The 26,948-nt window shown below is 35.9% G+C and overlaps 2 protein-coding genes across 5 annotated transcripts in view; both read left to right on the top strand.

The window, feature by feature from the left end:
- LOC121093033 (prolyl endopeptidase FAP-like) overlaps nucleotides 1-5,901 on the top strand; it is a 44,500-nt gene extending 38,599 nt beyond the window's left edge. For all 3 annotated transcript variants that reach the window (XM_040604795.1, XM_040604794.1, XM_040604793.1), the window contains 4 exons: nucleotides 2,876-2,940; nucleotides 3,818-3,890; nucleotides 4,152-4,225; nucleotides 5,573-5,901. In XM_040604795.1, coding sequence (XP_040460729.1) covers nucleotides 2,876-2,940; nucleotides 3,818-3,890; nucleotides 4,152-4,225; nucleotides 5,573-5,674 — 314 coding nt within the window. In that variant the 3' untranslated portion in view covers nucleotides 5,675-5,901. The remainder of the gene's footprint in view (nucleotides 1-2,875; nucleotides 2,941-3,817; nucleotides 3,891-4,151; nucleotides 4,226-5,572) is intronic.
- A 107-nt stretch (nucleotides 5,902-6,008) lies between these two features.
- GCG (glucagon) lies at nucleotides 6,009-25,760 on the top strand. 2 transcript variants are annotated; one of them, XM_040604797.1, is made up of 8 exons: nucleotides 6,009-9,506; nucleotides 10,477-10,621; nucleotides 18,873-18,973; nucleotides 19,350-19,511; nucleotides 20,336-20,389; nucleotides 21,966-22,103; nucleotides 24,161-24,304; nucleotides 25,274-25,760. In XM_040604797.1, exons 3-8 carry the CDS (start codon nucleotides 18,876-18,878, stop codon nucleotides 25,296-25,298), a joined length of 621 nt encoding a protein of 206 aa, XP_040460731.1. In that variant the 5' UTR covers nucleotides 6,009-9,506; nucleotides 10,477-10,621; nucleotides 18,873-18,875; the 3' UTR covers nucleotides 25,299-25,760. The 2 variants fall into 2 exon arrangements, with proteins under 2 accessions (XP_040460731.1, XP_040460730.1); XM_040604796.1 differs by lacking the exon at nucleotides 10,477-10,621.
- Nucleotides 25,761-26,948: the final 1,188 nt, after the last annotated feature.

Raw genomic sequence — 26,948 nt, 5'->3', positions numbered from 1 at the left:
TTTCCTTGCTGAAAATCACTGACTGCAACTGGCAGTTGGAACAGACTTTGTCCTGTAGAAGAAGGTATGCCCAGATAATTTCATATGCACATCTGTAACAGCAAGTGTGTAAAGTCCCCTTGATAAACTATCACTCAGGAGTGATCTCCTAAAAATCCTGTTAAAATGCTATCACTGAGTTCAGAAACAGCTAAAATTATTTTTCTGCCAGTAATGGAATCACAGTGCGCTTCAACTTCAGATACTGCAGATGATCTCTGTCATGAACCAGTATCTCTGATGACTGCAAAGTTATCTCCCAACAGCAGTGGAAAAGAGAGGGACTCGGTTGTGGCTGATACAATTTTTATTTTAACGGAATATTTTTCTCTTTAGATGTTTCTCAGCCACACCTCCTGTGTTATTCTGTTATAAGACATATTTTTATTTATGTTTATTGACTTAAGTTCCAAACTGTTCAGAGGAAACAACTCCAGGAGTCTACTCCCAGGGCCCTACTGTGTGAATAAGGGAGGCACATACTCATACTCGCTTGCAGACCCGTTAAGCTTTTGGCATGGTGTAAAGGAAACTTAGTGTAAAAAAGAATCATGGTATGCATGTTTTCAATGAGCAAAATGTAGCACTTTGAACACATTTACTTAGCATATGGTCGTTCGCTAAGAAGTCTTGGTTATGAGAAATTTTTTTGGTTAAATGGGAAAGATTCCTTCCCTGACTGTTAGGACAGACATTCCTTGTATTTATGGTGTTTTGCAAACAAAGGGAAAACATCTGTATGAACAGGAAGCATAGTCTTCATGTTTTCACTGGCATCAAGATTTTTTTAAGACATTTTCACTCATGATCACAAAATTATTTCCAGAATGCAGGCATAAAGCACTATTTTTCCTTTCCTTTTATTCCTTCAGTTAAAAGAGTTATAAACATTTGTCCAAGCATTAAAATTTGAATGAAGTTGTAAGTTAAAGCAGATTATACTCACACAATTTCAGTCTTTAGCTGAATTTTCAAGAAGGAATTAAAGAATCTTGCTAAAAACACATTGTAAAATCCAAACAGACAAATGTACCTCCACTAAGGAGGGAAGGAAGGAAACAGAAGGAATTCATGAGTCGTAAGTTTTGGCAAACAGATCATGTTAACATCGGGATGAACTGTGTTAGGGGCAAAAGTACAGGATGCTATATATTTGAGTCTTTAAGTAGTCCCAGTATGTCAGAGGATGTACTGGCCTCTAGAGCTTCTAAATTCTGCCCCACCCTCTTTTAGATGCACAGATTAGAGTCTGGACCATAATCTTTTCTCTGAAACCCTCTCGCTCACTTCCATTTTGTGTCAGAGTTAATAACAGCTGATCAGTTAGGATGGCAAGGCAAATTGCATTCACGGACAATGTATAGTTAAAACCACTAGATCTGTGACTGTTTTATTAAAATTTGCAACTTATCACTTTTTTCTTTCTCAGTAATTGACAAGCTGAATCTTCTACTTAGTCATTATAATGCAATTCTGCTGACCTCTGTGGACTTGTTGTAGCTATACAAGTAGAAGAGAGTGGAGAATTTGGCTCAGAATACTGTAGAAATGCCAGCCATTCAGAAAGACTCTATTTTATTGAAAACTTAAGCCCAATATGGTTGTTTGACACTGTGTTGACAACAGATATTGCACATTTTCTGTTTCATTGAATGATAAAGGATTTTGATAAAAGATAGGCTACTTAGATTCTTTGTTACTTAGTTTATTATAAATTATCGTCAGGAACCTTACTTGGCTGATCTGGGAGATATAGTACACATCTTTAGCACACAGTGCTAACATATGTAAAGGATGTATAATAAACCATGGGAACATGAGTATATTGAGTCATTTTCCTTTCCTGGGAGGATTGTCATTTCTACTTTTTAACAAAATTATTCTAATGCAGCATACCAAACTGGACAACAAGGTAAATAATCCCAATTCCTTACTGATTAGAATGGCCATCACCTCTCTTGCAGGAGGGAAAGATGCTAGCTCCTCTTTGTCAGAAAGCCCTGACTCTGTTAAATAAATAACATTCTTGTAATACTGCAGCTTGACTGCTCAATATGTGTCAGTTACTCTTTCCAGGAAAGGTCATAAAGAAAGTAATGTTCTGGTAGTGACAGCTGCTGCGTCAGTTTTCCACAAATTTTCATAACAGCTCTTAGTTAAATTACAAATACCCAGGCAGCTCAAAGATAGCTGTTCCTACTGATTTCTTGGTGATAGATACTGTTCAGTTATTCACATTTGTTTTGTCAAATCTGTTAACAGACTTTGTTGTAGTTAGAAAAAAGCATTGAACAGAGACCTGAACAGCAATTGCACCACTTTTTCAGTGCAAGCCTGTATCATTTCATGCTCCCCTAATTGTTGCATATATCCATTCCATAGGAAAAAAAATCATATATATCCATATTTACTGTATGTACACATACACATCACAGGTTGGAATTCTGCTCAGCTTCCCTTTTTAAGGTGTCAAAAATAGTCTGTGTCATCTTTCTACCATGTACCTTTTATCAGTTCATTGGCTCATTCAGCTGACTTCTGGAGTTCAACCCAATAGCATAAAGCAATATTAGTAAATTATCTTTATCCACAAAACCTTCAGCTGGTTCCACAGATGAGTATTAAACCACTATTTCTGCAAGGATGGTTTGGAGGACATTTATTATTTAACCATCACAGCTGATTTTTAAAAATATGTTTAAATTTGGTGTATTATGAGGAAACCAAGTAGAATGGGTACAGTTAAAATAAGAATTTAATTTGCTGCATGTCATCGAAAGCACAAAGATATCTGTACATTCTTTACCTATAGCTTTTTTCTACTTTAATATTGCAGCATCTATCTACACAGAACGATTTATGGGTCTTCCTGTAGAGTCTGATAATCTTGAGCACTACAAGGTGAGAATTCTCTTCCTGTGTTGATCTGCCCTAAACTTGAATCACACTTCCACGGACAAATAGAACTGTTAAGAAAGAAAATGACCCACCAGCCCCACCAGCTCTCATAGTGGCAGTCCTGTGGCAGCTAAATTACTGCTGTGAAATTGATATCTCCATAGATACTTGTGGATTTGTATTTATAAATCCTAAACAGACCAAATTGAAGGATCCTTATTTTCTCACTTGGACAAGTCAGACGGTTCTGCCAGTGCAAACCATTAGCCTAGGAAAGAACTTATATGGGAGAGGTTAAAATGCTAAGAAGGTTTTGGTTGGTACTGTTAGCTGTGGTATGCAAACTGCTTTATGTAAATTTAGCTCTCTAATAATAACATCATATGCACACTAACCAGTCAGAACAGCTTCCCCTACCTGGAGCAAGTTTTTTCGCATCCATAGGAAGTCTATAGCTTCCTCTAAGAGCACACATACCAGTTCTGGATACAGAGAGGCCTGAATTAATGCCCAGGTAGAGGAAAGATTCCTGTTAAAGATTTTCAGTCATGTTCTCAGCACCTATTCTCCATCCCAACTCAAAGAACAGAAATGCCCGATACCAAACTGCCTTGGTAGAGCTGCCTGGGTAGCCAGGAATTACAGTGTTCAGGGAATGACACATGGCTATTGCTGTGCTTTTTGTGAACTGGCCCTTAGAAAAGGCACTAAGTATGTATGTCTTCTATTATAATCTCGGACTGATATGAAGTCACTGCTGTCATTATTATGCTGGTCCAACTGTTTGACTGTTGTTCTATTAAGTAATGAAAGCTTTTCAGCTCTGTGACTGAGTAGTTTAAATTGAAGCTGCTGAACTGTTCATTTTTGCGCTCAACAGAATTCAACTGTGATGGCAAGAGCAAAGAATTTCCAAAACGTAGAGTATCTTCTCATCCATGGAACAGCAGATGGTGAGGTTTACAAATGGCAGTACAAATACAGAGCCAGAACCACTTTGTTTGAAAAACATTAAGCATCTTTCTATGCCTTTGATTAGGGTCGGTACTTAGATCTTTGGTAGATTTCCATACGACATATTATAAGATGCTTACTCATTCTTAGTAATGTCAACTGTATCACTTGATAATTAGTGGTCACAACTTAATGCACTATAACTTCATGCTTTGTGGTATTTACACATTTCAACAGCCAATCTTTTTTTCCTTTTTCAGATAATGTACATTTTCAGAACTCAGCACAAATTGCAAAAGCTCTGGTTAATGCACAGGTGGATTTCCAGGCAATGGTAAATAACAGACGATTTTTCATTTTGAGCAGTGGTTTATAGCTTTATCAGTAAGCTTATCTGACATTTGGCAATGTTTTTAAAAATGCAGTTCAACTGAATATGCTTTAAAATCTGGCAGTTACTAGTGAGTTTGTTACTCTTCGTGAACAATTTCTTCCTCAAAGGACTTGCCTGCTCTTTTTTTTTTCTTCTTGCCCTTTGGATGCTAGCAGGGTTTCTGTCTTGTCAAGAATAACTTAGAGGCTTTTAAAATGAGCCAGGGAGAAGAATGAGAATCCAGCCTCCTTATGAAAGTTGCTGATAGCTAGTAAGAGAGAAAGATGAAGGAGCTGGCTTCTGGGGCCAAAACCATCACTGGTTTTGATGGATTCTACCTTGAAATGGACATGCCTGCCACAGGCATGAGGTGAAATATGCAAAAAGAGTGTATGGTTCCCAAATAATATATCCAGGATCAGAAAAAAAATGAAAGTTTTCCACAAAACTTGCTTGGGGTAACAGGTGCAGGCAAAGAGAGAAACACATAGGCATGATGTTAGAAGACAAAAATGAGGAATGTACAGGGGAAAAGTAGTTCTGAATTATGTGCTAAGCTCTGCTTCTTCCCCTTTTTCCTTGGGGCTAATGACCAAAGCATTTGCCTGCTATCAAATGTACTGGCCTTTTGCCTGAGTCCACTTTTCCAAGGCCATGAACTCCCCAACAACGGATCACACAGGGATTACCCTGTACTTGGGGTTTGTAGGCCCTTTTGTTCATGCCACATTTTCTGCCTCCTTCACTGATGTTATAGCAAACCTGGGTTATTTCTCAAGTATCTGCAAATAGTGTATGCAGTTGTACTCATCTTAGTTCATCTACTGGGGAATGTCAGTTATTTCTAAGAGTTAGCATAATTCACATGTGTATTTTATTTGCAGTCCATCATTCATAATGTTCATGGTCCTGCTGTAATGCGGGATGTTTTGAATAAAATTCCACAACATTTACCTGAAAGCTGGCTGCTTAGAATCCAGTATTCCTAAGCAAGGTTGTGACCCCCATTGCCAGGGCCATGCAACAGGTCAAGGGCATTTCACCCCTAAGGGCATCTCAAAGCTTTTGCATTGTCAGTACTGAGATAGTAATGCTTACTCCTGGATTACAGAAAGTTTAGAAACTTTTTTCAGCAAGAATATCAACATATTGGAAACTGATTAAAAGAAAAAAGACGAACAAGCCACTCTGTTTTCTTGAGGCATCCACTTTCTTCTATATGGTAATGAAGTTCTTGTATTGTGTAACTATTACAGTATTGAAATCATAACATAGGGGGTTTATGGCCTTTTTTATTTTCTTTTTCAGTGGTATACAGACCAGAACCATGGGATTCCAGGCCTTTCCAGCAAACATCTCTATACACATATGACCCACTTCCTCAAACAATGTTTTTCTTTGTCAGAATAAGTAGGCTATTCAGAGCATGCTAAGGCATCTGATACATCTCTGGGAAAATGCAATGATAACAGTGCCCAGGTTATATAGTTTTCAAGTGAATTGATAACGGGAATTTGAAGTTTTAAATTTGATGTTTACATCCACTTTTTTATTGAATAATAACAAATGTTATGCTAATACATGTTTTGGCACATTTAACACCTGTTTGATAGAAGAAATAAAATCAGAACGTAAAATGCCATGTGCATTTATTGCCATCTTGCTTAAACTTACATTCTGCAATCTGAAGATAGGTGGTCTATTGCAAAGGCACACTGCCAGATGGATATGCTTGCATTTCTTAACTACAATGGTAAAATGACAAAGGACAAAGAAAGCAGTTCAAGTACCTAATTAGCATCCTAACAAGAACCGGTTTCTCAAAATTTATTTCCAATTTCTTGGAAAGAATCCAAGCAGGGACAGGAACACACTGTATTTAAAGCTGAAGTTTGGATAATTATCAAGAATATTGAATGCTGTGTTCAATCTTTTTTTTACTCTTATTTGAAACCTTGACTCTGCAAAACTCTCAGCGTTCAGGTTTAAATATGAAAGCAGGACATTCATGATAGCGGTTTTATCTCAGTGTTTTTTCTTCCTGTATTCAGAATACTTGAGCTGCATTAGCCTGTTTCTAAGCTCTAATCATCACCTCAGCATTCAAATTAATCTCAGTGTCATTCATCCCAGACTGGAGGGGAAGAATCAAAGGATTATGCAGGCTTTCTTTGCTTTGTTTCCAGTGAAACTATTTTAGGGGGTCTTGTAAAAATGCTACAGGCTAATAATGATTGGAATACTTGTGTTCTTTTGATTAGTAATTAAGTCAGTCCTGTCATAATATAAGAATATGAACAAGATAATTGACAAGAGACCCATTGTAGATTAAATGATTCTCTGGTCACATGTTTAAAAAATTCTGAGTTAGCCTACCACACAAGAGCCATGGTCTGTCTAACGCAGTATCTTATCTCTGGCATTAGCCAATGAGAGTGCAAAATAACCTGAAAAAGGTTGTGGATTAGCCTCCTCAAAAAGCAAGCTGCATCTTAACTCAGTCAGGAATCAGTTGCTGCTGCTTTGAGGAAAAGCAAGAGATTTGACCCTCTTGACAAAAACATGAGGTTTAGCCAAAATCATTAAAATGTGGAGGTGATTTGCTATGTAACAGCTTCCTTCATTTTGTTAATGGCATTATCAAATCTGATTTTCCACACATGAGAACATTCCTCAGTCACATCTTTATGTAAATGTAGTTGCCAAGCTGTTTGTAATGGTTAAATTATACTTTGATGGGAACTCTTCAGAAAATACTCAATTAGTTCAGGTTTTTTTGAAAATGCTGCCAATTACATGATGTTAATGAGCTTTTTGTTGGTAATGTAATTAAATTTCAACTGCTATAATGGTTAAAGGAAAAAATTATAGCTCTAAGAAAGTTAACATTAAGCAAATATAACATGAAGTGGGTCTAATTAGATGTTGATTACATGGTCCTATGTGCATTTGCTGCACACAACAGTAGTCTCAGTAACGCAGTTATTTTACAAATAAGGAATACAATTCCTTATATGAGATTTAACTCTCAATTTCTATATATTAATACAACACCACAGAAACCATTGCAAAGTCGTGGTGAAAGAGATAAAAATCAAGCTCTTATCCCAGATGCTTAGAGGGTTTAGATAGCTGAATATGTCAATGGGAACCTAAAGCAGTTGTTAAAAAATCACGGTATCAATCTCACATAAATATCAATATGTTAAGGTCTCTTTAAATTTCTGCACCTTTATTTTTACTTACAGTTTTGAAAATCCTATGAGCTCTGGAAATTTGGCCAGATAATTTTTGTGCATACTATAAGTAATAAAGTGATGCAATATGTTGTTCACACCCTGCCCACAGGTCTGTAGTAAGAAGCTTCTGAAAGTATTTGGAACAAGGGACATTTCAGGAAAATGTGTCAAAATAACAGAAGATACCTCTTTCCCAAGGGATGCATTAGTTGTTTCATTGTTAATCTGCCCTTATGTCTGTTTGTTTCCTAAGGCAATCAGAGTATGCATCTTGTGAACTGTCCACCATTCACCTTGGCTTGTAGGAAGCAGCTGTGGGGATAAAACATGAAAAAAATAAGTGCATCATGCTGCTGTCAGTTTTACTTCATTGTTTTTCATGCTGTTAATTTATTTGCCTTACACAATGTTCTTGCCAAAGAATGGGAATATGTCTTCAGCAGAGTGTAACATTTGCAGAGTTGCTGGAATAATGTCTAACCTGAAAGCTTTATGTTTGAGCAACCATGGATTTTGATGACCTGGAGGAAAATGTCCTAGGATGATGTAAGTGTCAGAAAACCCCTCTTAAAAACATACAAAACATCAAATTGCTAGTGTGTGCTAATACCAGGTAACCTTGCAGTCATTCACTAGAAATGGTGCAGAGCACTTCAAACCTACCATTGCAGTATCACAGAATCACAGAATAGTTGGGATTGGACAGGAACTTTGGAGGTCACTTTATCCCACCCCTCTATTCATGAAGGTCACCTACAGCTGGTAGCACAGCACTATGTCCACATGGCTTTTGAGTATCTAAAAAGATGGAGACTCTACAATCTCTCTGGGGCACCTCTGCCTGTGCTTGTTCACCTTCATCATAAAAAAAGCTTTTCCTTATGTTCAGACAGAACCTTCTATGTTTCAGTTTGTGTCTGCTGCCTCTTGTTCTGTCACTGGGCACCACTGAAAAGAGCTTGACTCTATCTTCTTTACACCGTTCCTTCAGATACTGATCCTCCCAAGCCTTTTCTTCTTTAGAAAGAGAACTCCTTCCATTCTGTATTGCTGTGTACGAGCACAGTCCATGATCACCACAAACATTCACTGGACAGCTATTTCCTCTATTCCTTTTTTATCTAGCCTACAGTGTAGGCTTTTCTGTAACAGAGCTTCAATGCAGTTCAAACTTAAAGGGCTTGTCCTGAGCAATCAAGTTGAAGCAAACAAAAATATATTTAAGGATTAGCCTTATATATGAATAAAAAGTATATATATCTATACTGCAGACATAGAATATGGTATGTAAGAGCCAACACTGGGAAACAACTTACTATGAAACTAAGAAGTGATAGCTTTTATAACAAGGCTTTCTAAGCTGATGAATGAATATCCTTAAAATTTTGCTTTCCACTTTCAAATGCTTTAGAGGATCCAGTCTTCAGGAAATGCTGAGCACTTTCTGCTTTTCTTTTCTCTTTTGAATAAAAATCTTACACTTTAGATACCCCAAAAAGACCACTTCAGATAATGAAACTTAGTCTTCAAGTATCTGTCATCTAAACAAAGTACACAAGCCTCTGAAGATGGGACATAGTTGTTCTGATTTAAGTAGACAGGCCCTTGATAAATAGCCACAGATACAGCTGTTTACAAGACAGTTTGCACTATAAATCCTGTTCAGCTTTTTTTTAAAAAAAAAAAAAAAAAAAAAAAAGTTATAGAGCTGCAAAGCAAAATCTGCTTTTTCTAGGAACTGAAATATACATAAATAGTAGAAAACTACTGGTTCCACTCTAAACCATTCATTCCCCAACACCTATTTTCATCATCTACCTCAATTCATGCTATGTGATTTGTACATATCAATGAATATGCAGTCCTCATACTTTAAATGTGGAGCTACATGCTTTCCTTCATTTAGGATTACTGCCTACTGCAGCTGCAAAGAAGAAAAGGCCTGAAGAGAAAACAGCATTAGCAGAAAACCAAGCATAACCCCAGCCAGGCTCCAGAATATGGTTAGTACTCATTTTATTCAGATATCAAGTCAAATTCAGACTACATTCAATACTTTACAGTTTGCCAGTCAGTTCCAATTACAAGGGACAGCTGTTTAGAACATTTTATAGAGCCATTTGAAGGCTCTATATTTAATCTGAATAATTCATAGTATTTGCTAAGAGCATTTGGTATTACTTTCAATTATGAACATTGTCTTCTCAGAATGTAAAGTAACTAGTACATACTTGGCCAGCTCTTCTGCTTGCGCAAATTGGTGCAGCTCCATTGACTTCAAATGGATTCCAATTTATGTGAGTAGACCATGTGGGCTACAGCAGTTACAATAGCTCTCTTTCCTGAGGTACAAACCCATCAGCATCCACAGCAGCAAGCATGAAGTTGAATGCTGTGGAAAGGCTTAGAAACCCTAAACTACTCCTCTGTTTCAAAAAGCCACTCTTGCTCTCCAAAATATTCCCATGGAGTTGTATACATACATATGTACACATTTGTGTGTTTTATGTATATGTACACATGTATGTATATAACATGTATATTTTATGTATGTATGTTTTCGCATATGTTTTCCCAATATGTTGCACTAATTCATTCTCAGGAGGGGAATGCAGAACTCTTTTGGTGGATTATCGTGTAGCAAGGATAGGAAAACAAAAGGGGCTGCACAGCCTCTGAACTCATGGTTGACAAGGTTACAGAGAGAATGTTTTCTGTGCAATGTAAGAAAGAAAAGGGTGTGTGCCTGTAGTCATACCTCATGGTATGTAGTGAATAATAGTATTTTTAATAAAATAACAATAAATATGTAATGAAATAATACACAGAAAAATGTGGGGGGTTCATTTTTTTGAAAGCATTTGTTGGGGATCTTTTTTTTTACTTTCAAAAGTCAGCAACTTCCTAATTCATTAAAATGTTCAAATCTTGAAAACTCAAATGTTTTTAAATATTTTTTTCTTTTACCAACAGTTAAAGAGTTGAGAGAAACATCTTAGAAAATTATTATATTCAGAGTATGCTAGCCAGTTATAAGAAATACATTGGTCCTATTTTTCTGAAAAGCCGTGCCAACTGGAATAGTCACTGCTAAAGCATCAGGGTCAGTGTGCAGCCGGTAAGAATTCTGCTTCCATTTTTACCTCTTCTATAACTTTCCCCACAGATTTTTTGTCCAGTGAGTTACACTGTCCTTTATAGCACCTGTTACCTGGTGCTGAGATGATGGTGCAGAAAACTTTGATCAACTCCAAATATGGTGAAACCCAGATACAGATTTTTCAATGACTCCAAGTGAATCGTGAAAAACATTAAGATTAAACTTTCCTGAAGGCAGGTCACTTTCGTGTTCTGTCTCTGAGAACGCTCTCAGGAGTCTGACTCAGTTAAGTACTGTCTGATATGTGAACTATAATACAGAGGAAAGTAAGGTTGCCGTTGATTTTTGCCAATAGGTACCGCCTAACCATTGTGTTTTACAATGTGAGAGGAAAAAACCTGAGTACATATGTATATTTCATACAATTGTAATAGTTTCCTACTTCTGTTTGGTAATTATTTTTTGCTGTATTCTTGAAATATATATTATATATAATTATATATATATATATAATTCAGTTATGGCAACTGAAGTTTTCATGGTTCATGATGGCAGTTCATTTCTTTCCTGTACTTTTTATCACCTGTGTATCACTTGAGAAATAAATAATCAGTCACCTTCTAGATGCTAGATGACCTGCTAGATGATATAGTCAGTGTAACAACCTGCCCAACCAGGTGCACTGAGCTGCTCTCTCATATTTTTTTCTGAAATCATCCTACTGTGAACGAGGAACTTTATCTGACACAAGAAAATAAACAGAGCTAAACAAAAAGAAAAGAACTGCCTGTTTCCTGGAGGAGATTATATTGTTTTACATTCTGTGTTGCCTGTTTAGAAAGCAATGTATCTTAGCATGCGGTGAGAGAATTGTCGGTAGCAATCCATTTCAGCAACATCCTGGTGTACGAAAGGTCTAAACGGCCCTTTGATCACCATCTGCTGTCCTGTCGGGGTACTGCAGGACTGGGCAGCCGGGCCTCGCCCGCAGGAGCCACAAAGGACCGACTTCATGCAGAGAGTGCCTTATATTAGTGCTGGGCTTACCATTTAAACTGTGATTTTGCATTGCCTATATAAAGCTAATACAGTTTAAATAGGAAGTAGAATAAAAATAATTCTGACATAAAGACAACGTATCTCAGTGAAATCTTCATGTTATGAAAATCAGTAGATTTGGGATATAAGGTTTTTTGCAGGTTCCTTTTGGCTCCTTTGGCACCATGTCTTAGATGTTACACAGTTGTTTGCCTAGGGAAGGCTGGTACATGGAGGTGATAATTCTGGTTGTTTTAAACAAAAAAAACTGAAAAGCCAAGTTTGATGAATATGTATGGAAGGTTGTATATCCTCTGCCAAATCCATGACTTTGAATGGTTGTGAAAAATACAGTTAGGAGCAGGAAGAAGGACATGGGGGAAAGAATGTGGAATAGAGGGGAAAAGAAGTAGTAATTAAAAAGGAAAGTAACAAAAAGGCAAAATAAGGCTCTCAGAAATGACTGAAAGTAGAAACAGAAGGCAAAGATGAGAGGAACAGAAACTGCTCTTAAGTTTTCAGCAGTAGCATTAGTAGACACTTGCACGGTAGCTAGTAGTGACAAAAATGGCCCATTAATCTCAGTAGATGGATCCAAAAGCAGAGAAATATTCTATTCACACACAAAAAATATTAGATTATGTGGACTGTGTAATGAGTTAATGTTTCCCTAAACCCATACTATGGTACCACAGCACAGTATTTAGGACAGAGCTCAAGGAAGGATCCATTAAATTTTGTTTGCCTCCCTAACATTAGGGTAACTAAGTTTATACACTGCCTCAATTGTAGAATATGGGCTATGCCAATCTCACTGTGGTCAGCCAGCAGAAAATTACCTCACTAAAGAAGATTCTTTGCTGACTTCATGGAGCAGTATTAAGGGAAATAAGAGGGGGGTTTGCAATATATGGGCTTTGTACCACAAATTAGACCATGGGGCACTTCAGACTGGAGCACAAGCTGTCATTAATGTTAAGTGCTATGTCCACTGTGATTCCAGACCCTTCCCTTTACTCAGCAGAACTGCAACTCAAGGTGAAGTCCTTCATAACTGATGTGTCCCCTGGACTGCCTGGCACCTTACATACGTAATAATCATATTTCATTTTTGGTTCCCTTTTGTATTTTACAAAGGATTATCATTATGTGTGAAAAAGTATGTAAAGGAAAACTTCTCCAGGAATTTCTTGAAGGGGAGTATCCTACTTGTTGCTTCATAGACAGGACAAAAGACCCATATTCCTGACTGGCAGGTTTTTCCAGATGCCAAGGCCATTGACAAGTTTTGTGTCAATCTCTCCTACTTGTGATCACCAGATGGCTGAACAGTCTTCTTTGGCAATGTTGCCCCACCCACCACAGCTATAAAATTGCCCCTATCACTGAATGGTTTAGGACCTTGGTAATAGTTGCACAGAACGTACACAGCCACAAAGATCAAATCTGTTTTGGTTTTAGGATTTTTTTCCCTGTAGGGAATGGAGATGTGAGCAAAAGTCTTACCTTGCATAAATCTGTAGGCCACAGTGTGAAACTCAATTTATAACGAATGTTTGGCACACAGTTCTCAAGTGAGTATGAATTTTCATACAGTAGCATTTACAGAGTTGGCCTTTTACATCTAAGGGTAATGAAATCTTTTTGTTAAATTTGACCTGTGCTAGCCTTTGCATAGTGGGTAGCTATCACTGCAGTACTTCACATCTCTTCACGTTCATGGTATTGGCACATGATTGCTTGAAGAATCATTCAAGGGCTTTGAGGGAGCTGCGCTGGTTATTGCTAATAATGTATTAAGTTTATAAACCTTGATTTAAAATTGATAGGTGAAGCTGATGTTATTGATGTCAACAGGATCAGGATTCTAAATGTTTAATGTGGCAAATCTGAATTTGGAGAAATTACTGTCTTAATCCCAGGCACCTTTAGCCCACTGTTTGTCATCCTAATGCCCTTCTGTTTTATATTTACTTCTTTGGACATTGCTACCTCACTCCTCTTGCAAATCCATGTTAGCATTGATGTCATAAAGTAAGCAGAATGAATGTGTGAAATTGCTTGTAAAATTATCAAATGAAATGAATAGCAAATATGATGACTTTTTTTTAAAGTTGAATAAGGAAACTGTCAGCAATGATGCACTCCCATAATGCTTACTAGAGCTGAACAGTATATATATAAGTCTGTGCAAAAGAGGCAGCTAGGCAGATCTCTGGATCCTCAAGGCTTGCCATAGTTCCAGAAGAGAGAGCAGCAGCTCTTTCTGCAACTGCTACATATCACTTCAAAATATAAAAAGGTAAGATTTACATGAACTAACAGTACAGTTTGTTTGAGAAAGCTGAGTGCATTATCTGGATTGTATTGCCCAAAGTTTGCAATAGAGGTACAGGATCTTTCAGTAAATTGATGTTTTCCTCTATGGTTATAGTCACTGATGTTTGGAGTTAATGACATCATAATTAAAATCTTTTAATGTATTGAATTAGTTCAACAGAAAATGATCCAAAAAAAGGAAAATCAACTGTTTGGGTTGCAGAAGCATTTGAAAGAAGGAAGATTAACCATGAGAAGATGAAAGACATGCATTGTAGTAAGAATTTAAATGTGAGATACATCATTATTGATTTTTATATTTTTATCTCCTTTACTATCTTCTCTAGAGATATTTAATGAACATGAATTTAAAAATATTCACTACTTATACATACTATTTATGAATCAACGGGGATTAAATTAGCAGAACACAAACAAATTAAGTGGGTTTATATAGCCACTGAATTAAAACTGTCCAAGACAGATTGCCACTCCACTGCCCTACTTGTAAATTATTTTGTTTCAAGCAGCTATTATTTTCAGATCACTGGAAGATTTGAAAAGGAAATTTTATAGCACAGAAGTAAAAATTAAAGCCTTTCAATTGTGGTTATTGTATAAAATTTAATTTAGTCTTCCATCCTACTATGGATTTCCTTAGACTAGAATTGTTATATTTTACAAAACTTTCCACAAGGCATTATAGCATGGTAAATAAATTAGATGTAAATAACATCTACCTGAAAACATATTTTATTTATTATTAGAAATATTTGCTATTTGCACACAGTTTCATGTCAATAGAAATCTATTTTGATCATTCATACATTTTCATATGAAAATATTCCCTTTTGTACTACTGTAACTCCATAATTTGTATTTTTAAACTGGAAATAGATACAAATCTGACTTTTGAAAGACTATTTTTTGAAAACTCAATGAAATTAAGCTAGTTAAAATTGTACATAGGTACCAAAGACATCAGCAGTAAAATATATTAGGAAAACTAGCAAAATCAGGTTGATCAAGGAAATAATATTGAAGTAAGTTTCTGATCAAGATTTGAGAGACATATTTGTTACACACTTTCTGGTGGTTCAAACTGAGATGTGTTAAGTTTTTCATGTCAAATCTGAAATTAAAACATTTCCATTGGTCTCATATGCATAGGAACAAAAATTTTCTGTGTAAGATTAGCCTTAGTTTTCCTGCACTTTGACAATAAGATTGCATGGGTTTTAGCAGTATCTACTGGTGACCTAAATAACTCAGAGCAAATAAAACCTTTCTTCTGATAGGGAAATTAATTGATTAGCAGGAATAAACTAAACAAACAACTAAACAAACACTATTCTGCTGATCATCTCTTTTTCTCTACAAAACGTTTGTCTTCACAAGTATAACAACAATTTCTTCTTTAAAAACTATAGCTTCTTTAGCTTGTCAAAAAACTGCTGTTGCTCGTTTGGATTACCAATAGCAAGTACTAAATGTTGAACAAACAAAACTAATTCTGAATTTTTTTAAGAAGATACTTGACAGAAGATTAATAGCTTTTGAAAATGTTTATTTTCTTAATAAGGATTTTCTTACTTGAAAACTGTATTACTTTCAAAAAAATGCATTTATATACCTTTCTTTTTAGTAGTCTCCCCAGATTTTGATTCTAAAAAATTTAGGAAAAAGATGACCATGTATTTAACTTCAAATATATTCTGAAGGCATAAAGTTGCCAGTGGGACTGTTCACATCTGAAAGCTCCATAGGCCTGAGGCATGAGTTAGATCAAGATATATTGAAGTCACTGAAAATCTGTTTACTGACTACAATGAGCTTTGAATTTGGTATTTCTTATAAGTTTTATATAAAAGAATAGCTTTTGGTGTCTAATATTACTATAAGGAGGCTGAATTAAGGACTACACTATTTCTTTCATTCCACCTCAGTCACTTAGTTTTATGTTTAATCTGTATCATAGTTTAACAAAGCTATAGGCAGCTGTAAACTATTTTTCTTTAGTTTTTCAGGTTAAATAAAAGTATACCAAACTGCTATCATACCATTAAGCAGGACAAATTTACTTATGTATGGTACAATAGCCAGACTTCATTTGGTGTCTAAGCTAACTCATTGACAGCCATATCAGCTAGCATGGGGGTCACTACACTACTATCAAACAATTTTTGTGACCACAGCAGAGTCATCTCTCAGAGAACAGGCAGAGCTTTTGTTCCATTGTTGGAAGCCTATGAAATGTGAAATTATGCATTCTTTGGGATAAACATTGGATGTCAGTGTTGCACCACCAAATTTCAGCTCCAAATGAAATGGTGAAAAGAGACATCGATACTATAATTAAGGTTATAATCGGACTGACTACGTGGCCACTATGGTATTTGTTGGTATTATAGCAGTGTATGTGCAACTGTAGGAATCAAATCTCATATATCAGGACATATAGAAGGCAGAAAAGAGTCTCCATGCACACTGATGAAAAAAGGAGCAACCCTGGCAGTGGCTTCGGTGGAAAGAGGGAAACTGACTCCATTGCTTGATAGTACAATCCACCAGAAAAAAATATATTTATCAATTTATTTTCCCAGTTTCGATTAACATTTGATGAAGATTTTGATTGCCTTACATATTTTGATACTGACAGTGAGGTATTCTAGTAAAATATTTATATTTTTCATTAAGATTCTCTTAAAAATTAGGCTTCACAGAGTAGCAGAAGCAATACATTCTTCCTAACCATAGGTAAAATAGTCAAGCTTTGCATCTCCACCTATAAGTTATTTTATAATAGACGGAAGAAACAGACTTCATAAAAAATCTGCTCTGAAGCCAGGTAGACTACTGGGGCAGAATGAAAATCCTACAGCAGTAAGGTTTTTGATGGAGGAGTTTACTTTTTCAGAGATGTTCATATGCCCCCCACTGCCCCAGTTTGCACTGGTCAGTGCAGAGCCAACTCTAAATCTCAAGACAGAGTAAGGTGCACCTTCTTTACACATCATTCCTTCATAATTCTCTGATGGCTTCCTCCAGGCCATAGTATATTTGAATTCAGCCTATTGTGACACAAGGCATTACAATAGAGAATAGATACATTTTCACTTAGGCTGTCTTACTTCATAAATCATTGGATTTCAATAAATGATTCCTCCAGTGGAGCCAGAGGAGTTCAGCGCAGCTCACATTTAGTGGGGAAGGTATTTTTTGGCTGGGTCTTTGCCACCTACCACTTTACTTCAGTGCACTCATCTCTCCAATCTCCCTTTGTTTTTCAGAGTGTAACATAAACTTCCATAGGAAAGTGTCACGGATGGCAGAAGGGCTCTTTCAAATACACAAGTATCAGTCCAAGTACAGGATGAAATTATTTCCAGTGACATTTTACTGATGTGAACTCATTGCAACTTCTGTTGCTTTACAGCAGATTTATATTGCGATCCATACTGACTTTAAGGTTGGAATGAATGAGCATCATTCCATGAATGAGCATTTAACTATTGAATGAATGGCATATTCAATTTCTTTGTCAAGGTCAAAAGTATCTAACAAAATTTTAAATTTGTTTCCTTTTCTATACACTCATTCCATAAATTTAAGTGATCCAAAATAATTGAAAATAAACAATATATACTAGTGATTGTGTAAGATTTCCTCTTATTTCCTGTTCAGCAAAGCATTTTTGAGTCTATTAGTCATAAGCTACTCATTGTTCCTTTTGCACAGGGTTTCTTTCATGAGTCTAAAATGAATTTGTTCAACAGTTTGTCCTATAGGGGACCATGTGTCTACAGAGATTAAATAACAAAAACTGTAGCACACAATTAGGGGATTAGAGAATGCCTTATTCCCATTGGTGAGTATTCACTAGAAGTTGTAACTGTACTACTTGTATGAGTAAACCATTCATTAATGCAAGTAAGGGAATCAGCTTGGCTGTGGATTACCAAAGCATTTGTACAGGCTGCAATACTCTAGTTTACATTGCTTGATCTCATATAAAAGTCAGTGGAACTGGTCAAGTTATTACAGTGCACATGATGAAGACATATAATAATGTGGTCGCTTCTGTTACATGGTTGAAGCCAACAGAATGACCTGTAACAGTAAGAATTACATCTGGGATACAGTATTTTCTGCTTTGGTTTATTACCATTAATATGAAGTATATACCTCATATCTTGTATATACCACATAGCCCCATAATGGAAGCCCTTAAGCTGAAATAAGGTATTATGTCAATAGTGCAACAAGCAAAACTTGACATAATAGGTCATGAACTGAAGACAAGACAGTGTGGGGTTTGGTGGTTGGTATTTTTTTTTCTAAGGAGTCACACCTATTAATAAGTCGTTATTAAGTCCAGAGGCCTACGGCTGCAATACCTGTTATTTCAAAAAAAAAATGTTAAAAGGAAGGTGGAGGACCAGAAGGAAAGAATGAAGAGCTGCTAATGTGGCAGTATTCTTGAAAAAAATTTGCTTGTTTTTTTCTCTAGTGAATGAGCTGGAAAAAAATTAAAAGTCACACCAATACCCTAGTTTTGCAACCAAACGGTATTATAGAAGCAGATCTAATGCTTGCCATCAGCAGAACATGAAGCAGAAGAGATACAGACCTTTATCCTTGTATCACAAAAGTGAGGATGCAGCTGCTTACAGCTCACCTTGCATTCTAGAATAGAGACTAGAGCCTAAACACTCTACCAGGAACTGCATCTTTTGAATGCCTACCCAAGGCATTACAGTCTCCATCCACTGGACATGGACCCCATCCTCACAGGGTCTCAATATCTTCAAGTTTAGATCAGCATTAAGGATGTCTCCTTTTGATGTAATTGATTCAGACGTATATAAAGATCATTCCATTTTTCTTTGTTGTCTTACTTCTGTTTTGACAGGCAATGAAAATGAAAAGTGTTTATTTTGTTGCTGGGCTTCTTTTAATGATAGTTCAAGGCAGCTGGCAAAATCCTCTTCAGGATACAGAGGAAAAATCAAGGTAAATTCTTTAGATCAACTTCTAGAAACACTTGGCCTGAACTTTGTGAAGAAAAACATACTATAACTCAAAGATAATTTTTATATACTATTACACAGTTCTTAATCTACCATCAGAACTGGCAATAGTTTTTAATTTTGTAAAGTATAGCACAGAAGGTTTTGGTATTACAATAGCTGCCTTATTTATCCAAGACTTTGTAACTGTGCAGTATCAAATCTGCTATGCTGATTCATTTTACTAGACAGCTAGTGATCAATATGCCACTAGCTTTCACTTTGTGAGAGTATAAAATAATATTTTTAAAATAAAAGTCAATGCACCTATAGAATGTATTATAACCATTGCCAATTAACAAGTACTAAACTTTTCACAGATCATTCAAAGCTTCCCAGTCTGAACCATTAGATGAATCTAGACAGCTGAATGAAGTGAAACGTCATTCACAAGGCACATTCACCAGCGATTACAGCAAGTATTTGGACACTAGACGAGCTCAGGACTTCGTGCAATGGTTAATGAGCACTAAGAGAAATGGGTAAGCATTTTGGTCACATTGCTATAGATCTACAGAAACAGCCAAAAATCTACCTGAATTCACTTTCTTGATCTCAGCTTCCCATCACAGACCATGTAGAATCCTCAAATAAGTAAAATACTTAAGGAAAATGTATTACATTATTAGAAATAGGGAATGTGTGCAAAATCAGCCCAAAAGATTTGGATAAATCAAGTGTAGTATCAGTATATTACTTGATATGCCATCTAAAAAGACTATCTCAGCCTCTTTAGGACAGATTGTTTCAGTGAATGAATTAAGTTCAATAGGAATAAGATATGTAAATATAATGTAAAAGTCTGGGACATAAGGCCATAATAAAACTTTCTTATCTATGCGTACTCTAATTCTGCAGTTCCATTTGTGAAAAGGGAGATAAGGTTTAAGTATCGTTGACCACTGGCTACTTCACCAGTATCACAAGGATACTGTTAAGGCCTGAGCTGACATGAATTTTGAAAATACACTTTGATTAAACACAAGCTACCAAGCTGAGAGCAAAGATAATGTAAAATCATGTAAGTGTATGCTCTGTGTTCTAGAGAAGATCTGTCCCCAGAATCTAAAAATCTATGCTATTAATGCTTTTGAACCCCTGTGGAAATCTTTAAAGTCCAAAGTAACAATTTCTAGATATTGTATTAATTTAAATTCATCCTGAAATTATTTATGATATTAATTTATCAGTTGTTTTTGTTGTTTATCATAATACTTAAATAATAACCAGTAAAATGTTATCAGTTTATGCATGCTCTGCAATGTACTGGTAATAATGATCTAATGATTGTGGAATTCCACTACAGCCAACAAGGTCAAGAGGACAAAGAAAATGACAAATTCCCGGACCAGCTCTCAAGGTATTCTAGTTGCCACAATTTGTTAGTCAAAAACAGTTTGAGCTTATTTCCTGTTAAACAAGAAAGACAACAATTAATATTCCTCACAATGTTACCATAATCCAAGAAATACATATCAAAAGAAATTATCTCACACCTGCTTATTACAGGGAAAGAGGAAATGTCTCTGTATTATTTATTCCTGTACCTGTGTTCTACAGCTATGTGCAGTGGCCTCAAGGAATGGAACGGTATGAGAATAGATTTCAGGAAAGGCTATTTCAAGTAATAAAGTAGAGACTAAGATAAAAATAAAAATTTGGTATAGAAAAAGGCTGAAGCAAAAAAAACCCAAAATATTATGTGTAGGAAAAGAAAATCAGAGAGAAGACTAATGAAATTAAAATGGCTAGGCACCAATTTGCAGAGAGCTGATAAAACACATACAATGCTCAGACCTAAGCACTCAGTTCATGTTACACAAACAGCTCATTACAGGAAAAGAGAACATAAAACCTGTTGGAGGCCAGAATTCTGTTCCTTTGCAATGTTTTTGGGAAAGGGTTGGGGGAATTGGAAATTCGAAAAAATAAAACAAAAAAACCCTGTAAGTATTTTTGCAAAACAGATTGAAATACCTATATTAGTTCTTCCCTTTGTCAGAAATTCCAAAGAGGATAGCCCAGAACACAAAGATCCTTCCATTCATAACACTGTCAATATCAGTAACAAATCTGTAATGTTTCAGCTTCAATTAAACAGCATATCTCAACAAAAGTAGCGTTTCATTAAAAATGTTCCAAACAACTCTAGTTAGCATGCTGATGAAAAGTGCAGATGGTACTAAATTAGGAGGAATGGTGAAATCCCAAGAAGATAAAAAATAATAGAAAGAGCTAGAGGCCCTGAAAATTGGGCAGCAATTAGCAAATTCTGAAATAGAAATGCTATGGAACTTTGTGGAAAATATTCCATAATATGTCTACTTCCAAGTGCAGCCTGTCTTCCTAAGGTCCAGTGTGACATAATTTTGTGCTCTATCAAAGAAAGAGGCACAATGAGGTGTAGAGAGGGAGAAGGTCCTTATTAAGCTGAAGGTGATCAGGCTTGAAATTGTTCCAAGTTTATCACTTGGTCAGAATGACAAAAGGGTGTTCACAAAAAAAATTCAAAAAGTAAAGTTTGGCTAAGAAATAGTGAAGATTAAGGTAGGAGGAGTAGCTTAATAGAAATTCTTAGGTTAACACAAGGAGTAACAAAAAGTATGTCTGTATAGTACAATACAGTTTGTTGATAGCTAATTAATCTAGCAGAAGACCGTTCCAATGCAGCTATAATTGCTTTCAGCATGTGATCTGATTTGTTCAGAACTAGTTCAGGCATCTCTGCACAGAACTATATTGCATAGCACAGACAATGCCTACAGAACTGAAAGCTACCAAGAAAAAAAAATCAAAAGCAACTTCAGAAGCAAAAAAAAACTCTCTCCCTAATAAGAAAAGCTATTCTGGTGGGTGGGAAATATAAATCAATAAAGGTTAAAACAAAAAAAAAAATCCTTATGTAGTCTGCTCCTACAGTATTGCTCTTCTTTCAGCAATGCGATCTCCAAGCGTCATGCTGAATTCGAGAGACATGCTGAAGGCACCTATACCAGTGATATCACCTCTTATTTGGAAGGTCAAGCTGCCAAAGAGTTCATTGCTTGGTTAGTGAATGGACGAGGAAGAAGAGAGTAAGAATCCATCCATTCCTATTACTAAATTTTGCCTTGCTTTTGGGGTTAGAAATCAAGTCTGATGAAACCTTGATGTGTTTTTGATCATTCTTGCTGTACTTCATGTTTTTCTTTTGTAATACCTGTTCAGTATACTGTTACATTCTAAAAGGTCAAGTTATATCTAAGGTAAACATATCTAAAACTAAACCAGACCTTCCTCTAACTGTCACCTTTTCCCCCTTCACATAACATTGCTTAAAGTCTCCTTAACTATCATTGAGATGATTCTAGCCGGTGTCATCTTAAATTACTTTCTGGTTTTTTCCCTTTCACTGTCAAATCTTCTCCTCTGCAATATTTCCAAGATAAAATTTTTACCAACGTCATCATCTGCACTTCATGTGCTAGTGATTATTCTGAGCAGTAACTGATGACTTCTTTTCCTCTTCCCATGCTCCACAAAGTTGCTGCTGCCAAAATAACTATCATTTCCTTCATTTCCTACAACTATGACTTACTCTCCTTTTTAAGACACCTCTACTTCTTTTGCTGTGGTTCATGATTTTCTGGATGCAGTGCTCCACAGTTTTGACCTATGTCTCTGATTTCTTTCATTAATATCTTGTTCTCCCCATACTCATTGCAGATTTCTCAAGCTTATTCACTTCATGTACTCACTCATGACTGCATCTTTTTCCACTATAGTCTTACGCTTAGAATGGCATTGCCTTCAATCTCCTGCAGGCACCTTCTATCTCATCTGTTCCCAACTCTGCATGGTTAGGAGCTACACCATGCACATGCCACTCCCCACCTTTTAACTGTTCTGTACTTATTTGTGCCTTTAGACTGTAAGCTCTTCGGGGCAGGGATTTCAGTTCATCCTCTGATTATATATTCTACCAGCTGTAAAGTACTATGTAAGTCTCTCGCACTATATATATATAATAAACAATAATAATAATAAAATACAATCTGTAAGACAAGATTGTGTGTTGTAGTAAAGGAAGACTAAATAGGTAAAAGTAATTTTTTTAAATAATGACAATTTCCTGAAAAAAGAGTTAAATAAATTAGGTTAGCTATATAGAGAAGGGAAAGACTTATGCCATTTCATAAAGTTCAAATTTGCAGTTATTCTGCTGTCATGTTTTATTTTCATGAGCAGAAATAGGATATTTCAGAATCTTTAAGAAAGAAATACAACCTAGTTGTGCTGAACTGAGTTTAGAAACCTAGACAATTAAACGTAGACCCTTCCAGTATTACTTGTGGTCAAACTTGTATACGGCCTTCCTTGAAATTATTGCATGAAAATAACCAGTCTGCCTGTCACTGGTCCGATGAGCTCAGTGTGCTTCAGCATCAGCCCACCTTAATGGAACCCATTGAAATCTTCCGATATTTGATAGCATGAAACAAGAGAGGAAAGTTTTCTAAATCAGGCTCTTGGCATAATGGTTTTTCAGCTGTCAAAATAGGACAGAGGAAGAATCGGGATCTGATTCCAAATATAAAATGCTATTGTACAGCAAAGAAGCACATACGTTTTATACAGGTGTTGCAATTCAGTTATGTGCCCAGAGAAGTTTCTGCTCTTAATATCTAAATACTTTACGCAATATAATTGTAAATAGGCAACTAGGACTGAAGTCCAATTGAAACAGAAAAAATTGTTTGAAAATTTGACTATAATGTTTTAGTAGTGGTATTTCTTAAATAACAATTCTTAGTAAATCTAGTGTGTTTTACTAGTGCCTAATCTACTTGGCATAGACACTGAAGCCTGAGGTATGTTTTTGCATGTATGGCTTTTTCAAAAATACTAGCAATTTAGACTCACCTGACAGAACAGCTCTCATCTGGTAAAGTGATACTTCCACGCATATGCTATTGTGAAAATAATGTCTCAAAAGATGTTCTGAAATACATTATGCTATACTGAGCCATAACATGAGGCTCAGCCCTTAACTCCTTAAAAACACAGGGTATTAGAATCCTGTAATGAGGCCCTTTTAAATGGTTTGTTAATTTTGATCTGCAAATTGTTTGATAATTTCTTCCCTTTCAAGTTTCCCAGAAAAAGCTCTTGTGGCCGAAGAAATGGGCCGAAGACATGCAGATGGCACTTTTACAAGTGATATCAACAAAGTCCTTGATGACATGGCTGCCAAAGAGTTCCTAAAATGGCTGATTAACACAAAAGTTACCCAAAGGTGCCTGAATTTTGATTGTGTTACTCTTAATATACTGGGGGTTTAAATGTATTTGTCACACATAGGAAAATACTGCTAATTTTTAACCATTGACATATCTGTAACTTACAGACAGTGCTGAACAAGGATAAGATGCTAAACAGAACTCACTCCACATGTAATTTGTAATTTGCACCAGTGGTGAACCTTCTAAAGAGTTTCCTATTTCACTTGAGGGGAGTTTTGTCACTGGATATAATCAGAAGTAAACTACTGAAAAACAATAATCTCCTTTGCATGGGCATTATAAAATCAGAAACACTTACTGGTAAAATTACATCAAATTGATTATTCTTTAAAGACTGTGATATAAAACACTGCCTTAAATTATGGCTTGTCATTAGGGAATATGGTACTGTAATCTGAGTTCTTGATAGTGACCTACTTCAGAACCCTGCTATAGTTTGCCTTATATAGGCAAATGCTGTTGGCAAAGCAATATTTTCTGTGACCTCTGTGAACAGGTTAATATTTAAGAATTATTTGTGAACATTAACAAAGCATTTAAAAAATAATAAAATGCCAACTCAAGGCACATGTGAGTGGCCAGATTTTTTTAAATGTTGGATTTTTGCATTGGACTACTGAAGCACCAAAGCACTGAGTTAGTTGATCATGGAAATCTGAAATAACCAATACTGTCTCAAAAAATTTAGAAGCTAGTTAAAATAAAGTTTTTATTAACATTTTTATAATTTTGTGTTTGTTTGTAGTTCAGCATTGAAACAATTTAGGAAAATAATCTATTAGAAACTACTAAAAAGCTTTTCCTCTAGGAAAAAATGTTTTCAATCTGTTGTTAGAGAGAGGCATTGAGGGGTCTGTGGAACTGACATCTGCTACCTCTTCAACAGAAAAAATATGTTCCACACATATTTCATAAATCTTGGGAGATTTATATGTCCTAATTGCTGCCGCTTTTTTTTCCAGGGACCTTTTGGGAGAATACCAGTAAAAATGCAGGATAAAAATGGGATAAATGAAGATCTTCGTTGCATCAACTGCCAGTTATTAAGATTCTGAAATCTGTATTCTGTCATTTACATTAGGTGTAACAAAGCTACATCACCTTGCATGCCAGGAAACAATCATACTATAGTTTAGTGTTGCCATAGGTTTATATATGAAAAACCTATTGTCTAAGGGATGGTTATCTTAACAGCTTTAAGACTGAAAGTTCCGTAACTTCATATTTTCCACTTATTAGTAACTCCATTTATATTTAATGATACAATTATTTTTCTAAAAAGTTGACTTATACACACAAAGAATTCAATCACCAATTATATATGTTATTTGTAAGGGGCTGGCAGTTACAAATGCCTGAGGAGTGAATATCCCTCTTAAAACCTTTGTTATAAAAAGGCTAAGCTTTAAGGATATTAAATGACAGCCTTAAATAAATTTTTTCAAGCTTCTTTTCTGTTGACTTTTCATGTGTATATCCCTAATGCCTCTTTGCATTTTGTTTCATTATATTCTAATATTTCAGTGTCACTGAGATGTTGGGAGTGGTTTGTTTGGAATGATAAAACAAACTCAATACTTTGTTTTGTGACATTTTCTCCATAATGATTCTCAGAAAAGAGCTGTGTGAACTTTGAATTATCTTTAGTTGAAAGAAGAAATCATGTAAAATGAAGCTAGAGGGGGAAACAAGACTGAGTAGACAAGTAGTCTTCATTAACATAAATTCTGGTTTCTCAGCAAAAGCAGGGGGACAACTTTGAAAAATGTTAAGTGCAATATATTCCATCAGTAGTGGAAACTACCACATAATTTCTTCAAATTTTACAAGGTTGCCAAGTAAAGCCAACTCAAATGGCCTTGAGGTCAGGGGTCACTAATCTGTGTTGCATTCTTTTCTTCCTTCTTCGTCTGAGAACCGATCTGTCCATCATCTCTTGCATTTACAACATTGTTCTGTAGCTTACAAGCACAATTGTCATTTCAGTAACCTGTGCCTTCTCCATTATGGTGGCAGAACATTTTGCTTGCAGGTCTCAGTGTTTCTAGCAATCCAAACTATTATACTCTCAGCTGGCCAGGGGATGTTTTTGCAGGTATCATAGCAACTGCAAATCTAAAATAGCCACAGGTGCTGTTATGTACCTTTTACTTCTGATGACTACCCAAACCCCCTTTTCTCCCCTTGCTATAATAGCAGTATGCCAGATATCTATATTAAAATGTCCTAAAGGGCAAGTGGTTTAAGAGAAAGCCAGTGGGCTTAGCAAGTATCCTGTAGAAGTTGATGTGAAGCAGGAGCATTGTTGAATTAGAATTAGCACCTATAGCTTTGGTAGGAATCAATAGTACTGTTTTGTGTCTCATTTGTTTTCTAAAGGCATCTGAAACTTCCACTGACAGTCTAGAATTTCTGGAAAAAAAGATTATTGTCATCCCAAAGTGCTTCAGGAACCAGTATTCTGTAATTTCAGATCAGGACTGATGATACCTAACTTGGCATCTAGAACAGCTCCCTGAGAGCAACAGAAAGCTCTTCTAACATCCCAAATTTAAACAATTAAAACAATAGAACTTTGCACTAAAAAAGAAATCATAGCATCTCAAATACCACTGGAGATTAAAAAAGGTAAGAAAA

The sequence above is a fragment of the Falco naumanni genome, chromosome 8, assembly GCF_017639655.2.
Source record: "Falco naumanni isolate bFalNau1 chromosome 8, bFalNau1.pat, whole genome shotgun sequence".
Taxonomy (NCBI): Eukaryota; Metazoa; Chordata; class Aves; order Falconiformes; family Falconidae; genus Falco; species Falco naumanni.
The sequence above is the reverse complement of the archived record's forward strand: the minus strand, read 5'-3'. Positions and strand labels throughout refer to the sequence as shown.